General features: G+C 37.1%; 1 protein-coding gene across 1 annotated transcript in view; it reads left to right on the top strand.

Annotated features, from left to right (window-relative positions):
* The window catches only part of ADAMTS19 (ADAM metallopeptidase with thrombospondin type 1 motif 19), a 213363-nt gene that overhangs the window by 44291 nt on the left and 151959 nt on the right, over positions 1–17113 (top strand). Inside the window, exons 4-6 of the mRNA XM_036315582.1 lie at positions 2568–2740; positions 4288–4371; positions 5058–5215. Of these exons, the coding sequence (XP_036171475.1) occupies positions 2568–2740; positions 4288–4371; positions 5058–5215 (415 nt within the window). The remainder of the gene's footprint in view (positions 1–2567; positions 2741–4287; positions 4372–5057; positions 5216–17113) is intronic.

Raw genomic sequence — 17113 nt, 5'->3', positions numbered from 1 at the left:
CTGGTCTATATATATAAAAGCCTAATATGCAAAATGTTTCCTCAGGAGTTCTACCGACCAGGAGTTCGATCGCTTGCTGTGATGTGTGCTGACTACCAGGGGGTGGTGCAGAACTAAGGAAGGCCCTGGCCAGTAGCTGGCAGCTGCTAGGGACCCTACCCATGCACGAATTTTGTGCACTGAGCCTCTCGTTTAAATATAACATGCAAATATGGATGCTGCATAGTGACAGTTTGGGGCCAACGTAGCTGTCACTAACTGGAGCAACAAAGGGAACAAACTTGGTCTATTTACTACTCTTGGTACAAAGCCCCTCTCATTGTGTAGCTATCTCTGTGGTTTCTTTTGGGCTCTCCTTTTATTTTTCTTACATCTCTTCCTGAATGTGTCTCTTCCACATGTACACCCCCTACATGTAGGAGTTTCCTAGGACTTCCTCCTTTTCTTTCTACTTCTCACTCCACATGCTTTCCTGGGGGAGATAATCCAAATTCCACCTACTCTTTTGTAATTGGCTTCTTGTGCTCAGCCTTATTGTTAGGAGGCTCATCCATATTTTTGCACATTGCAGTAGTTCAGTGATGGCGAACCTATGACACACGTGTCAGAGGTGACACGCGAACTCATTTTTTTTTGGTTGATTTTTCTTTGTTAAATGACATTTAAATATATAAAATAAATATCAAAAATAGAAGTCTTTGTCTTACTATGGTTGCAAATATCAAAAAATTTCTATATGTGACATGGCACCAGAGTTAAGTTAGGGTTTTTCAAAATGCTGACATGCCGAGCTCAAAAGGTTCGCCATCACTGCAGTAGTTGGTTTATTTTTATTGGTATATAGCATTTCATTGTATGAATAGGCCAAAATGTCTTTATTCATTATACTATTTTTTAAAAAGATTTTAAAATTAATTTTTAAAAGGAGAGGGAGAGAAACATTGATGTGAGAGCAAAACATAGAGAAAACATCGATGTGAGAGTAACATAGCAATCGGCTGCCTCTTGTACACCCCCAGGGGATTGAGCCTGCAACCGGGGCATGTTTCCTGACCGGGAATCCAACCAGCAACCTTTTGGTGCATGGGACAACACCCACCCAATTAAGCCACACCGGCCAGGGCTATCCATTGTACTATTGATGGTTATTTGAACTATTAAGAATAGTGCTGCTTTGAATAAATTGTACATGTGATTTGCATGCATTTTTGATGAGTATATATTTTCGATCATTGATCATTGGGTGTGCAAATGTTCAACTTCAGTGTTTAGTATTTCAAAGTGTTTATTCTAATTTAAACTCCCAGCACGTATGTGTATGGGACTTCCAGTTCTTGTCACCACATTCTTGTTGACACCATACAATCACCTCTTTATTTTAGCCATTCTAGGGATTTTAGTTAATTTAATTTATTGTAACTTCAATTTTTATTTTCTTGAATGCTAATGAGATTGAGCATCTTTTTAAAAAATATTTTTATTGATTTCAGAGAGGAAGGGAGAGGGCGAGAGAGAAACATCAATGATGAGAGGGAACCATTGCTCCGCTGCCTCCTGCACACCCCACACTGGGGATCCAACCTGCAATCTGGGCATGTGCCCTGACTGGGAATCAGACTGTGACCTCCTGGTTCATAGGTCGATGTTTAACCACTGAGCCACGCCGGCTGGCAGCATCTTCTCATATGCTTTTCATCAGCCATTTGGATATCCTTTTAGTGAGAAATCACTGTTCTAGCCCTTCGCCAGTTTTCTAATTGGTTTATCTGTCATTGATTTAGAGTAGCTTTTATTTCTTTATTATGGAAAAACATTGTAAATATCTTCTCCCACTTGGTGGCATGCTTTTCATTAGATAGTGGCATGTTTTAATAAACAGAAATTTTATATTTTTATGTATTTAAATTTATAAATATTTTTATTTGTGGTTACCGCTTTTATTTGGCCCTGTTTAAGGAATCTTTATTACCCTTAGGTCAAACTTCTTTATGATCCTGATGGAAGGCAGAACCAAATCCTTTGTAACCCATGCATAATGTTTTAGTCGTTCGGGGGTCTGCCTGAAATTAGGATATGTGGTGAAGTCACTTCAGGCACTTCTTGCAAGTAGACCTTTATTTTGTTACTGGTCTCAAAAAGAAAATCATCTACCTTTTGTTTATTGAGTTATTTCATTTATACTAATTTTATTTTTTGTTTTGTTTATTGAGTTATTTTATTTTTACTAATGTGACTTATAAGCCATCAACAACTCTAGAAAGTAGGTGTTAGTATTATTCATTTTACAGATGAGGAAACTAAGGCTGATACAGTGATGTGAGTTCCCCAAATGGTAGATCTAATAAGTGGCAGAAGCCCATTCTGTCTGGTTCCAAAGTCATACTCCAATGCCAGATGCCCTTTTAGGTTCCACATGTGAAGGGGACGTACTTGGTTTTGCTCACCATTGTATCATCATTACATACTGGTACTTGGTAAACATATTTTGAAATTATTGCATAAACAGATTTTTAAAATTTACTTTGCCAAGATGGAGGCACATTTGAAAATTCATTTCTCTGTTGCAGATAAAGGAAGACCTAGATCTAAAAAAATAACAGAGAGTGGAAGAGGGAAACGATATTCATACAAATTACCCCAAGAATACAACATAGAGACTGTAGTGGTTGCAGACCCAGCAGTGGTTTCCTATCATGGAGCAGAGGCAGCCAGGAGATTCATTCTAACCATCTTAAATATGGTAGGCAAACTTTAAAGTGCGCTTGGAATTTTTTCAAGAAAACTCTAAGGAAGAAATGTGTGAGTATAATGAAGTTCTTTAAAAATTCATTACTGTTCCTTTCTTTTATTGACATCAGTAAAAACAATATATTTAGGTTTACCACATTGATTTGTCTCAAAAAAGATATCAACATAATCATTCACATCGTCTAGTAAAAACAACAACCCTTATTGTTCATTGTGATGTGGCAAAACTCTATTAGTCTTTTCTCTCTTTTTTTGTGCCCATCTTTTCATTCTCATTGGTAAAGGCCATTTGCTGAAGTGGGCAGAAATGGTATAATATTTTTTTATATGCATGGTCCTACCCAAAATACTCTGGATTTTGAGGTGGAATAAAAATGGAGGTTGGTAACCCATTGAGCTCTTATATAGGTATGTCAAATTAGATTTCATCTATAATACTAGTTAATGAGTAAGGCCTGATAGCTAAGAGCTAAATTTTTAGCCAGCTGAATCATTCGTAGCTAACTTTAGTTGACAATATCCGGACTGCAGAAATCTAGTTTGCACCTAGCATCTTATGGATGCTTACTGCCTAGTCAATCCTTTGACCTAATTGCGTATGGTTTTGAGTAACCTCCTTCAAGGCAGAATTAGGAGGTCATAGTGAAGAGTGGTTCTTAGAGGGAGAGTAAACATAAATAAAAGCGAAAGGCAAATGTCCATTTATAATTCCAGTTACCATATACGGGTGAGCACTACTGATTTCAAGGATAAATATGTTATGTTTTTGTAAAATTTCCATTTTTACTATTTTTGTTATTATTTGGTTTGTTTTCCCAGCAAAAAGATTTTCTCACACTGCAGTCATTTCAGTGTATGTTCAGCTACCCCCTGAACACTCCGCCAACTTTCAACTAGTGCTGTCTCTGAGAGCATGGGTTTGGTGTGTCAGTGTTATATTTTCTATTCCAAATTAAATAAATGCTAAATTTTACAAAAACTCCACATACCACATAAAAATTCACCTTGCTTTCCAGCATTTCAACATGCATCACGTTTTGAGAAAACCTGTCATAATGATGGTCTGAAACCATTAAGCAGCCATGACCCACAAGCGTGTCTTCATGGGATCTTTGAAGGGAGGAGCTTTGAAGTCGTGTTTCTATTTGACAGCTAGCCGGGGAGAGAAAAAAGACTCCAAGGAATGAATTGGGATGTGGCATAAAGCAGGCTGAGTTTTCAGGACTGTTTCTCAGAAGAAAGGAAGACACTGGCATTTTGTGAATTAAGAATGAAGACAAATTCTAGATTTTAGTTCCCAAAATTCTTCTGTTCGGTGTCATCAAAGCCCACCCTCCTCTCAGCACCCCATTGAAATGCCCAGACTAAAATGAATTAGCTAAGTTACTGCTTATTAAGCTAATTTTTTAAATAATTAAAAAATTAAATATATATAAGATTTCCCAACTAAATGGACACGGCTCCCATTTCTGGGCTTTTAGAAAAATTAAGATGTTTTTCAGTTTTATTTTAGGATTTTTTATTTTTATTTGTTTTTAGGTTTTTAACCTTTTCCAACACAAGAGTCTTGGTGCGCAGGTCAATCTCCGTGTGATAAAGCTTATTCTGCTCCATGAAACGCCAGTAAGAAAGTCTTGAGTTTTTTGTTCTAAATTAAGTGGGTGAGAAGTTGTGTTCAGCTACTTTTAAGTAAAGGATTTGTTAGGGATGTACTTTTTATTGACTTAAAATCCAGAAATATCCACTGAATCACTTAGAATATGCATAAACTGGTCTTTAGTTTTGGTTAATACCCCAACTTTTATTCCAAAAATGGAATGTTCTTAGTTTCCAAAGGGTCCTGACCACAAACCTTAACTTTCCAAAAGTAATTTTAAAAAGTCATATTTAATGACAGTTTTATTTTCTTCTCTAAACATGTACGTGTAAAGCCTTTTCTTATCTGCAGTTCATTTTAAATGAGGACTCTTCTGTGACATCATTTTAGCATGCTGCTTAGCTGGCACTTTGTAAAAACGTTCGTTCTTAAATTATAGAAATAATGAGTTACGTAAGTCTAAAAGTTCCACGTTCTCAATATTCATTGAACTTCTCTTTTTCTGAAGAGTGTTGGACAGGTTTTGTAATTATTGTACCTTCACAAAGTTCTAAGATTTTTACTTCAGGCTAAATTAATCCTTACTGTCTTCCAGGTTCTAATTAATGTTATGGTCAGCAGTTTGCTTTAGTAATTTATGGCGTCCCCTCAGTTTTCAGTGTTTTGTATATCAGAGAAAATTTGCCTTGAAGTGAAATCTCTTCTTTTACAGGCAGATCTATATATTGGGCACCATGGGGAGAAAATGCTGGAGAGTTTTTGTAAGTGGCAACATGAAGAATTTGGCAAAAAGAATGATATACATTTAGAGATGTCCACAAGCTGGGGAGAGGACATGACTTCCGTGGATGCAGCTGTTCTTATAACAAGGTAAATTTCCCAAAGCCACTTATGACATTCCTAATTCTACAGCCATGCTAGTAATCCTACCAATCCCTTCACTCAATGCTTTTACTCTAGATTTTGTGTTCCAAAAAACATTTGGCATAGTGATGTTAGTCAGTTTCCCTCAAATCTTAATAATCGGTTTCTGAACTGCCATTCTTTGAGTGGTATGTTGACAAAACATTTGGCTAGTTAACTTTTAAGTAAAATTTTGCTTCAATTTTTGATGTGAAGATATAGTCATTGATAGTGATAAGTGAAAACTATGGTTTAACTTAGTGGATCTTTGAAATTATGGGCCCAAACTATATATTTTTCAGTCATCACTATATAAAGTAATCCAATATATTAAATTTAGAAATTGACAAACTTTCTTGTTCAATCTGAGAAAAAAAGTTTCAATTAGGTTTTGAGGTAATTAATTTGAGCTGCGTTGTGAATGTCTGTAGTATTCACAAGTTTTGTAATGCAGCATTATGTCTAAATATAAGGAAGTGAAATAATGAGTAAAAAGATACTATCCAAGAGCATTGTATATTAATAATTATTGGTAAATGTATCTTACTTAAAGCTAGTAAAAATGACGATAATTGTTCAGTAACAACTTGATTTTAGTATCAATAGTGTTGACATTTCACATCACATAATACACAGTATTATGTGATTTAAATGTGATTTTTTTGAAATGAGTCTATTAAATGCATGATAAGCTTCTGTTGCTGAATCATAAAAAACTATTCTAGCGATACGTCTGTATTAATCAATGCATAATATGCTAATTAGACCAGACGTCCTTCCAGACGACCTTCTGGACAAAGCCGCAGTGGCAGGGGCGGAGGCAGAGGCCCCAGGTTGCCAGGGCGGGTGGGGGTGGAGGCTGTGGTGGATGGGGGCCAAGCCCCTTGCACGAATTTCATGCATCGAGCCTCTAGTAATTCATAAAGTGAAAAAAATCTTTATGTAAGAACATGCCTGGACTTCCATAGTTAGGAATACCTGATACTGTAATTAATAAGCATACAACTGTAAAATATTTATTTGGCATCTACTTTCAATCATTGGCAAATGAGCAATATAAGACTAAAACTCTTGAAAGAAGAAAATTTATTAACAACACCAGTCAATCCAGCTTTTGCCTTTTGACAATCAAAAAAAAATTTTTTTTAAATCCTCACTAGAGGAATGATGATATATTTTCCATTGATTCTAGAGAGAGTAGAAGGACTGGGGGTGGGGATTGGATCTGAAACCCAGGTACATGCCCTTGACTGGAAACGAACATGTGACCCTCTGGTGTGCGGGCTGATGCTGTCATTACTAACCAAGGCACAATTTTTTTAAAAAAATTCTCACCCAGGGATATGTTTATTGATTTTATAAAGAGAAAAGGAGGGAAGGAAGGCGAGGAAGAGAGAAAGAGAGAGAGAAACATCCATATGAGAGAGAAACCTTAATTGGTTGCCTTCCATGTGCTGTGCCCTGACTGGGAATTGAACTCACCACCTTTTGTTGTGTGCTCCAACCGAGCCACAGAGCCAGGACGATTTTTTGACTGCAAGCTGAAATCTAGGTAGAGCACAGTGGACTCTTCTGAAGGGAAAGGTGCTAAGAAGTCTGTGTGTAGATTATCTGTGAGACCTTTGAAAGATTAGTTTGATATATATAGACATAGACTGCCCAAAATTTATCAGAGTGCTGTTGCTATGGAGTTTAGATTTAAAAAAGATACTAGCAACTGAGCAGATTCAGGCCATAAGAGTAGATCAACCTTGTTAATACTTTATTATTACACCTGACATTTAGCTGAAAAAACAGGATGGCTGTGCTTTCCTAGTAGGGACCATGATCCAGAGAGATGCCCGCCCTTGACCTGCCCTGACAAAGCCTTTAGGGGAAATAAGAGTTTGGAGTTTGAGTCCCACTGATTTACAAAGGTTTGGGGATCATCTTGAGCTTTGATAGATCCTTCCTACCAAAGAATAAGCTCAGATCGACCAAAGTTCAGATTGATCAGCCGATTGAACTGCCTCCTACAATAAAAGTTAGTACTCTTTAGAGGAAGAAAACAGAATCTTGAATCTCTATATCATCCACAATGTCTAAAAGGTAATAAAAATTAGCCAAGTAATGAGACATGAAAATGTGACCCATAGTCAAGGAAAGTAGTCAATAGAAACTGACCTTGAGATAGCTTAGATGTTGGATTTACCAGTTAACTTAGTTGTAATTGGAATCTTAGGAGAAGCAAATGAGAATGGGGAAAAAAAGTTATTTGAAGATGTAATGGCCAAAAATTTCCCCAAGCTTGATAAAAATTTATAGACATAGGCATATCATAGGAAAATGGTGAAAACCAAAGATACAGAAAAATTTTTTAAAATTTTCCAGAAAAAAAATAGATACATTCCACAGGGGAAACAATGTTAAGATCAACAACTGACTTCCCATCTGAAAAAAATTAGTCCAGAAGACAATGGAGTGATCTCTCTATTGTAAGGGGACTAATCCTATCAATAAAAGTTCTTAATGAGTCCTTATAAGGGTACTTTATTAATCTAGGAAGGAGAATTCACACACAAACACACACCAGTTATTTATAACTAATATCACACTTAATAGATATTTTTAAAATTATAGGCAAAGAAAAAGGTCTATATTCATTCAGGTTATTTAACAAGTAACTAAGATTCAATTCCTTATCTCATATTTCTCTCAATTGTCTGCTAAATTTTCACACATTTATTTAAATTATACTTAATTTTTTTATTTTCTCAGTTACATTGTTAGGATTGTTAAATTATACTGTTTAAATTATTTTTATTCAAATTATATTATTAGAAGTTGCTAAGATAGATTTTTGAAAGCATGCATCTTTTCTATGGTGGAGGTCCATTTCATGATATTTCAGAGTGATAGGGTAAATTTGGAAAGATGGTCGTTTTCTTTTTCTTTTTCTTTTGTTAATCCTCATCCAAGGATATTTGGATTTATTGATTTATTATTATTATTATTATTATTATTATTATTATTTTTTAGAGAGAGTGGAAGGGAGGGGGAGAAATAGAGAGAAACATTGATATGAGAGAGAGACACATCGATTGGTTGCCTCCTGCAAGCACCTCAACCAGGGCCAGGATCCAGTCAGCAACCGAGGTACCTGCCCTTGACTAGATTCAACCCAGGACCCTTCAGTTCGTGGGCGGATGCTCTATCCACTGAGCAAAACTGTCTAGGGCAGTGATGGCGAACCTTTTGAGCTCGGCGTGTCAGCATTTTGAAAAACCCTAACTTAACTCTGGTGCCGTGTCACATATAGAAATTTTTTGATCTTTGCAACCATAGTAAAACAAAGACTTCTATTTTTGATATTTATTTTTTATTTAAATGCCATTTAACAAAGAAAAATCAACCAAAAAAATGAGTTCGCGAGTCACCTCTGACACGCGTGTCATAGGTTCGCCATCACTGGTCTAGGGTGATGGCCATTTTCAATCACTTTATTTTGGGGGCCCTCTAAGAAATCAACTTATACTAAAATTTATCTTGTTTATGACTTGACGCATTTTTTATTAGAATAAGATTAACAAATAATACTTAACTCTACCAAAAGTTTAATGAATTGCTTTTGTAAAAATAAAAGAGTAGCAAATATTGCTATTAGTGAAGGTGATTAGTATCCCCAGGGAACATGCAGACTTTATTTCTTTATTTTTAATATGAAATTATGTCCTGTTTTATAGTAATTCTGCATGACAAGGTTCTTAAAATATATTATTTTTATATAGTACTAAATATTATATTTCTGAAGAAAGAATTTATAGTGACATATAATCCATAGTACGAGTTACGATCACGTAAGTTATTGTATGTGGTTAATTTGAACTTCTAACCTGTGACCACCAATCTGATATAGACAAATTAGATTTCCAGAATGCATTAACCATGAGTGATTTTATATTTTTATTTCTTGATTGATGAAATCTGTCTTTCTTCTCCTCATAGTGTAGGTTTTGGAAATACTGCTTGAGACTAAAGAGGATAATAATTAAAATAATATATTTTTTCTCTTATTCAAAATTTAATACATTTATTATAGAAATTTGAGAAGTACAAGAATAACAAATAAAATATTAGCCTGTAATTCCACTACCGAGGAGTAATTATAGGTAACATTTTAAAGTATAGTCCTTCAGCTTTGTTTCCTATGTATTTGTTGTAACTAAATACATATATTTATAATATTGAGCTCATACTCTTTATGCAAGTTTTGTCTTGCCCCACCAATATTGCGACATTAATTTAATTTCCTTATCTACAATGCCATTTTCTCTTCAAAACTGTGTGAAAAAATAACATTCTACATCTAATTTATTTTCTTCTGTGATAAAGCTTTAAAAGTCACATGTTTAAAATTAAATTTATTGGAGTGGCTAAGGTTTCAAGTGTACATTTCTGTGATACCTGATCTTGTATATTGCATTGTGTGCCCACCACCCAAAGTCAGTCTTCTTCCATCACCATATATTTGACGCCTTTTACCCTTTACTACCTCCTCAAGCTGCTTCCCTCTGTGTGTATGAGTTTTTATTTGTTTTTATTGTTGGTTCATTTATTGCTTTCAGTTTTATACATCACATGTGAGTGAAATCATATGGTTCCTAACTTTGTCTGTTGGACTTATTTCGCTTAGCGTTATATTCTCAAGCAAGAGGAAATAAAAGCCACACTTTAACCACTCTTCATAATTATTTCCCTTGCTGCTAGTCTTCACTAGCAAGACATCACTGGAGTTCTCTTAAAAAAAGAAGTTGTGTGATGCATTTGAAGAAAATATAAGGAATAATAAAATTAACAGCTGCCTGTTTACTACTCTATAGCAGAAAGAATATTATTCTTGGAGTTTAAGTGCCCATTTCATTTACAATACACTAGAGGCCCGGTGCACGAAATGCGTGCACTTGGGGGAGGGCTCCCTCAGCTTGGCCTGCACCCTCTCACAGTCTGGGACCCCTTTGGGGATGTCCGCCTGCCGGCTTAGGCCCAATTCCCCTGGGGATCGAGCCTAAGCTGGCAGTCAGACATCCCTCGCATAGTCTGCGGCTCTCACAATCCGGGACCCCTTACTGCCCGCCTGCAGCGGAGCCGGGAGAGGCTTCCACCATCACCGCTGCACTTGCCAGCCATGAGCCCAGGTTCTGGCTGAGTGGCGCTCCCCCTGTGGGAGCACACTGACCACCAGGGGGCAACTCCTGCATTGAGTGCCCTCTGGTGGTCAGTGCAAATCATAGCGACTGGTCATTCCGCCGTTCGGATTTGCATATTACGGTTTTGTTATATAGGATATTTTCCCTTAAAAATCTAGTCCAAACATTTCCTTGTTTATAAACAGTTCTTTAGGAAGCACTGTTGCATAATTCCCAAGTAATGCATGAACATCTTTTTTTAAAAAATATATTTTATTGATTTTTTTACAGAGAAGAAGGGAGAGGGATAGAGAGTTAGAAACATCAATGAGAGAGAAACATCAATCAGCTGCCTCATGCACATCTCCCACTGGGGATGTGCCTGCAACCCAGGTACATGCCCTTGACCGGAATCGAACCTGGGACCTTTCAGTCCACAGGCCGATGCTCTAACCACTGAGCAAAACCGGTTAGGGCTGCATGAGCATCTTTTTATGGTAAAGTTGCTCGAAGGTAACCAGTGTTGAGTTGGTATGTAATCTAAAGAACATTGTTTCATGTTATACACAGTTTCCTCTATTGTTTTCTTCTCACTCTATACTATGTTTTGTAAGTCCTTCCCTGTCATTAATTGTCCACATAAGCCATGTATGTGTTCCTTTACATGGCAAAAGGGACTTTGTAGATGTGACTAAGGCTATTGAGATGGGGAGAGTATTTATATCCCAGAGTATTTAGATGAGTCCAATGTCATCACAAGAATCTTAAAAGATGGAAAAGGGAACAGAAGTCAGAGTCAGAGAGGCTGGACGATGCTATACTGCTGGCTCTTAAGATTGTGGAAGGGCCACGAGCCAAAGAATGCAGGCAGCCTCTAGCTGCTGGAGGGGGCAAGCCCACAGATTCCACCTGTGAGCCTTTGGAGAAATGCAGCCTTGATGTTAGCCCAGTAACACCTGTATTTGGCTTCAGGTCTCTAGAACTCTAAGATAATACACCCCTGTTGCTTTAAGTAACTAAGTTTGTGGTAATTTGTTACAGCAGTAATGGGAAACTGATCTAACCATATTGGTCGATATCATTTGGAGGGAGGAGCAGACATTTTGTTGCATGTACGTGTCCTAATTTATATAACTACTCTATATTTGTACAACTTTATGATTTTTTTCACATTTAAAGTAAAACATATAAGCATCTCTATGTATATATGGTTGTAAGCATGTGCTACTATTTATTTAGGGCGATTAAATAGTACTTGTGTCCTGGCCGGGTGGCTCAGTTGGTTAGAACGTCATTCTTTACACCAGGGGTGGGGAAAGTCTGGCCTGCGAGTCATATAAGGCCCATGAAATCATTTGGTCTGGCCCTGCCAAGGCATTAGGGGTGCGTTAATTAAATGTTTGGCCAAATATAGTAGGCTAAGTTTTAAGTTGATAATTTTGTATGGCCTGCAAATGATATTTATATATCCAAATGGGCCTTGGCAGAAAAAAGGTTCCCCACCCCTGCTGTACACCAGTGGGTTCGATTCCTGGTCAGGGCACGTACCTAGGTTGCAGTTTCGATCTCTGGTCGGGGTACATATGGGAGGTAACCGATGGATGTTTCTCTCTCACGTCCATATTTCTGTCGTTCTCCTTTCCTCTCTCTCTAAAATCAATAAATATATCCTCAGTGAGGACTAAAAAAATAGTACTTGCTATTGTGTTTAGAAATATAATCTTCCTTATAGTCAGATGCCCGTAATATGCAATCAGACTTCATGTTTAGCCATAGGGCTAGGGTAATATATTAAGAGAATGAACTGAAGGTAATAATCCTATATAATAAAAGCATAATATGCAAATCGACCGAATGGCCGAACAGCGGAATAACGATGACCATCTGGGACCACGCTATGACACCCACTGGCACCAGGCCAGCCAAGGCAGGTGCAGTCTGATTGGTCGGAAGCCCAGCAGCCATCACCCCATGATTGCCCCGCAGAGGGAGCTCAGGCCACCGGCCAGCAGGCTGCAGCAGGTGGGTGGGGCCTCCCTCTGTGAGGGAAGCCCGGTCCCGGTCCCGGGTGCTGGCAGCCACGGGAAAGAAGGCCTCCTCTTGCACGAATTTCGTGCATCGGGCCTCTAGTATCTAAATAATACTCTCCAGGAACACATACAACAACCTGTGTTTTATGATTTCAATCTGCAGGATCAGGTCAACTGATAAAATCATTATTCAGACTCAGATTTTCAAAACTTGTACTGCCACATGACTAAATATGTATTCTCTATGCCCAAATTATAATTTTCAAAGCTAAAGACAAACTAAGGCAGTATTATTTCCAGCATATCTTTTAGTTATGGAAAGAAAACCCAAGCTTCACTGTTTAAACAGGACTTCTGTTCAAAACCTAGTGGAAAAGCCTTTTTTTGTTACAGTTTTGCTAAGCCATGTCATTTCATGGAAAAAAATTCTGTATACCTCCTCAGTCCTTTAGCAGAAATGGTGACTTCAGGTTTTTGCACCCTGATAAGTAGGTCTTGGAATAAGACTTACTAGGCTGCTTCTGGGTGTGGGTTTTCTTTTTTTTTCTTTTCTTTTTTTTGGGGGGGCGGGGTGGCGAAGTAATGGGAATAAAAATCTTGAAAATAGAAAAAGATCTGTTAAAAACTATACAAGTATTAAATATTAATAGGTACTGACAAATAATCTCCCTAGCTTCACCTGTGGAGATTAGGCTTATGTGGTGGGTCACTGTTTCTCCATAATAGTGTGTTCAGTGCCGTAGCAGCAAAATCAGCCCACTGAAGGGGATGTGGCCTCGCACCATTTGATCAGGAAAGTCTAAGTGAATGGGTTGACTTTAAAGGAGAATCTCTTTTTAGTTAGTGTAAGCATAGAGATGATCAGGTCTTCAGCTTTGCCAGGAGCCTGTGAAAAATACAACAAAAATTTCACTCATGGATTTCATGTGCTCATCCATATTTGACAAATTAAAGTCGAATCCAGCCTGGTTTCTAGTGAATGCTCATCCTAGATAATGATTAAATGTTGTCTGTTATGTGAACACATGAGTAGGAAGAGATTTTAGCTCCGTTATTAATTTTGTTTTCATCTAAAATGAATGTTTGCATAAATCCAAACCTATCTGCAATAATATCTTTGTTAAAGTTGTTCTGTGGATACAATGAAGTAAATAGTTTCAAGCTGACCTAGTGCTTGTGGGCTCATAGTAACAAAAAACACAAAACATATTTTCCCAACTGTCAACTCTGTGATTTCTTTCTGTAATTTACACATTTCTCTTTTAAATCAGGGAGAAGACCTACGTCTATGTCTCTTGAAAACACTCTTTAATTTAGGATTTCATTTTGTTAATGATTGTTTTGCCATTCCTATTTACTGAAATGCTCCAGGTTGATGTACAGTACTTCTGAAAGTTAGTTTCAAACTAATGACATTGGCAAGCAAGATAGAAAATTTAATATTAGAAATGGCAGAAATATATTAATTTAATACAAATCATAGAATAATATTTGAATGAGTCATTTATAGGTATAACCCAGGGCACTATAAAACACTACAATGAGACTTATTCTCAGATGCATCTTCATTCTTGGAAATTAAAGGCTATATTTCATTTTTTTTTCAGTATAAATCAGAACTTAAGCAGAATTTATTGGCTTTCTCAGTTGCCAAAGTCTAACAGTATCGTTTCCATAAACTCACATAATGAAACTCTATGATGCAGACTTCAGGCGCACTGAGCCAACGTGAGCCAAAAATTAGAGAATTTGAATTCACATGATCACTGGTCTAGGCAAACAAATCCCCCCGCCTCCCCCCCCCCCAATAAATCTTTGAATATTATGAAATTAAGAATATATTTTGGTCCTCTGGAAAGAAATTGAAGATTACGAATTGCAGTCTGACCTGAACTTTTGAAGTGCTGCTGACAATATGTTCATTCGTCAATTGTACTGAGAGGTATTTCCAGTGCTTTTGGATAAAAGACCTTGTGTTTTTCGAAAAAATGTGCTTTATTCATCTGTTTGCTAAGTGAACAGAAATTGGCTGTGTGAAGAACGAAGTGCCCTTGACAATAAGCAGTACATTTGTCATAGTTTTATCATGTTGTTTAGTTACAGATGCAGTCCCTTGCGTCACATTATGTAAATCAAATAGTCATGTTGCAGCCTCATGCATGATTATATGATGTATTGTACGTTTAGGAAAAGCACATGAAGTCCCTTTTCCCTTACATCTGAATATGTTTTGTACTCAGTAATTCTTGGCCCTAAGGTGAAGAATTGATTTTGTGTGTTTCTCTAATTTTCTGCATTACCTATTATTCAGTATCATCTGTTTGGGTGTTTCTCTCTCCATTTGCTGGCAAAGTCAGTTGCGAAATAGAACTATCCATTCTTTAATGCAATTTCCCTGGCTTCTTTCTTACCGATCCTGGGGCCCTTATCACATTACAGAGGTAATCGTGTTCATCCTCTTCTTTGCCTTCCGAAGAGAAGCCTTTGTTATTTATCTTTGTAGTCTTCCCTTATCCAATGCTTGGCATATAAGAGGCACTTACTGAATCCTACCTTATCTAGTTGTATAGGGAGGTTGTGTGCTACACAACAGCAGAGGGAGCCATTTATAGTGTTGCATATGCAAACGTACCCCTAGAGTTAAGCAATATACAACCTATACTCTAGGTCTGGTGTCCCTGTGGTAGATTTGATTTCTGTATCTCCTGATCCAGAGAAAGACTAACTACCTGGCCATTTACTGGTAAAGAAAAAATGTCAGCTAACCTTTTTCATTCTTCTTTATCTGTAGTTATAGTCAGACTCTGAATATGTTACACCACTGGTGGGGATATATTTTCCTGTTTCATTTGGTGGTGGTTTTGAACCACAGAGACCAATTTACACCAGAAGAAGTGTTGCTTTGGATTTTTTTTTTTGATAGCTGGAGGAGATTCTGTGTAGTACTTAGAATCAAGGGGAGAATTAAAGAACCGTGCATTAAGAAAGATAGTAAAGGGGCAGGGGGTTGGGAAAAAAAAAGACAATGGAGAAGGAAACTCTAGAAATCTCAGCTGCTGGGTTTGGATGATCCAGGGCCATTTACAGTCTCTTAGGCTATCATCCACTTTAGATTTTCTGAAAAAATATTATCAGTTGCAGTCCATGTTTATAAAGCTTATATGGCTAGTTTCTATGTATATTAAGATCTAATACTAACAATAAACAAATATGTTTCACTATGCTTAATTATCATATGATTGGTCACGGATTGGTTCATTTCTTTTAATTATGTGGTAATCTGCCTGAGTAGGTGATCAGAAAGTATTCTCATTTATAGGCATATAGAAATTATAGAAAAAAATGTAATAAAACCCCTTTATATGCACAAATAAGCCAAAAACAAAGAGGGCTCTGGCAAAGAAAAAAAAAAAAAAAGTAGCATGCTTCTGAGATCATGTGATAGCTGCCCTGGGAAAGGTTTGTTGGACTTAAAAATCTGGGTTCTTGGGTTTAGCTCCCCATGAAGAAAAGCCTCTGAGATTGTGCAAAGTAGGGAAGTGGAGCTGAAACGATGACATACAGCCAGAGCCCGTAGGTGGCTATTCCTTTCATGAAAGTGTGATCTGGGAAGAGCTCTGCAAACAAACATACATTGTCAACAGGAAGCGTTTTGTCTCAACCATGATCCCAAGTTAGGTGAAGCAGCCCCTCCCTGGGATTCACTACCATGGGTATCATCCCGCCACAGGCACGGAGCAAAAGCCTATGCAGGGCTCTGAGTGGCCCTCTTTCAACTTACCCTACACAGGCAGCCACCACTGAGTTCAGCTAAATGAGTTCACAGTAGAACTCCAAAACGCCAAAGGACAACCTCTTCCATTGTAAAAGCCAAGAATTGTGATAAAGAATACTTTTAAAAAAAAGGCTGACAATGATTATAAAAGCATATTCTCATAATTAAAAGCACACAAAAACATTCCAAAATGTTAGAATAAGGTGGTTTTAAAAAACAGTTGACTTGAAAATTAAAGAAAATTAAACCCCTATAAAATAAATGTATTTATACTTGAAATCTTAATTTGTAAGTTGGAAATCAGATTAGATGCAGATGAAGGGAGCGCTAGAAAACTGGATGATAGAGCTGAGGGAATTCTCCCCGAAGGCTGCACAGAATGGTTAACAGATGGAAATACTAAACTGTGCTTGAGAGTTACAGACATTAAAATGAGGACTTATATGCACCAGAAGGAGTTTCAGGAGAAGAGAGTAGAGAGAACGTGAGAGGAATTAGCTAAATAGAAAATGGTAAGAGTTTTCATGTGTTCATGGATCTTCTAATTGAAAACATACCAATGCCAAAGAAGATAAATAGAAACAAACTTAGTATCTAGACACATCTGAGTAAGACTGTAGAACTACAAAGACAAAAATAAATTTTAAACTTAACCAGAGACCACGACGTATGCCAGTTATAACTAAAAAAAAGAAATTAACTAGAATGCAAGTGTATGGAAGAAGAGCAAGGTGATTGCAGACTTCTAATCTATATTTATGAATGCTAAACATTTTGCTTTCAAATAGTGTGCCTCAAAATTTTATACTTTGTTATAGAATGCTCTCCAAGACATAGTAGTCAAGTAAAGAGCAAATCATAGACTGTTATTCATGGTTAGATCCCAGCTGTGTAA

This window comes from Myotis myotis, unplaced genomic scaffold (assembly GCF_014108235.1).
Source record: "Myotis myotis isolate mMyoMyo1 unplaced genomic scaffold, mMyoMyo1.p scaffold_m19_p_6, whole genome shotgun sequence".
Classification (NCBI taxonomy): Eukaryota; Metazoa; Chordata; class Mammalia; order Chiroptera; family Vespertilionidae; genus Myotis; species Myotis myotis.
Note: the sequence above shows the minus strand (reverse complement) of the source record. Positions and strands in the feature narration are given on the sequence as shown.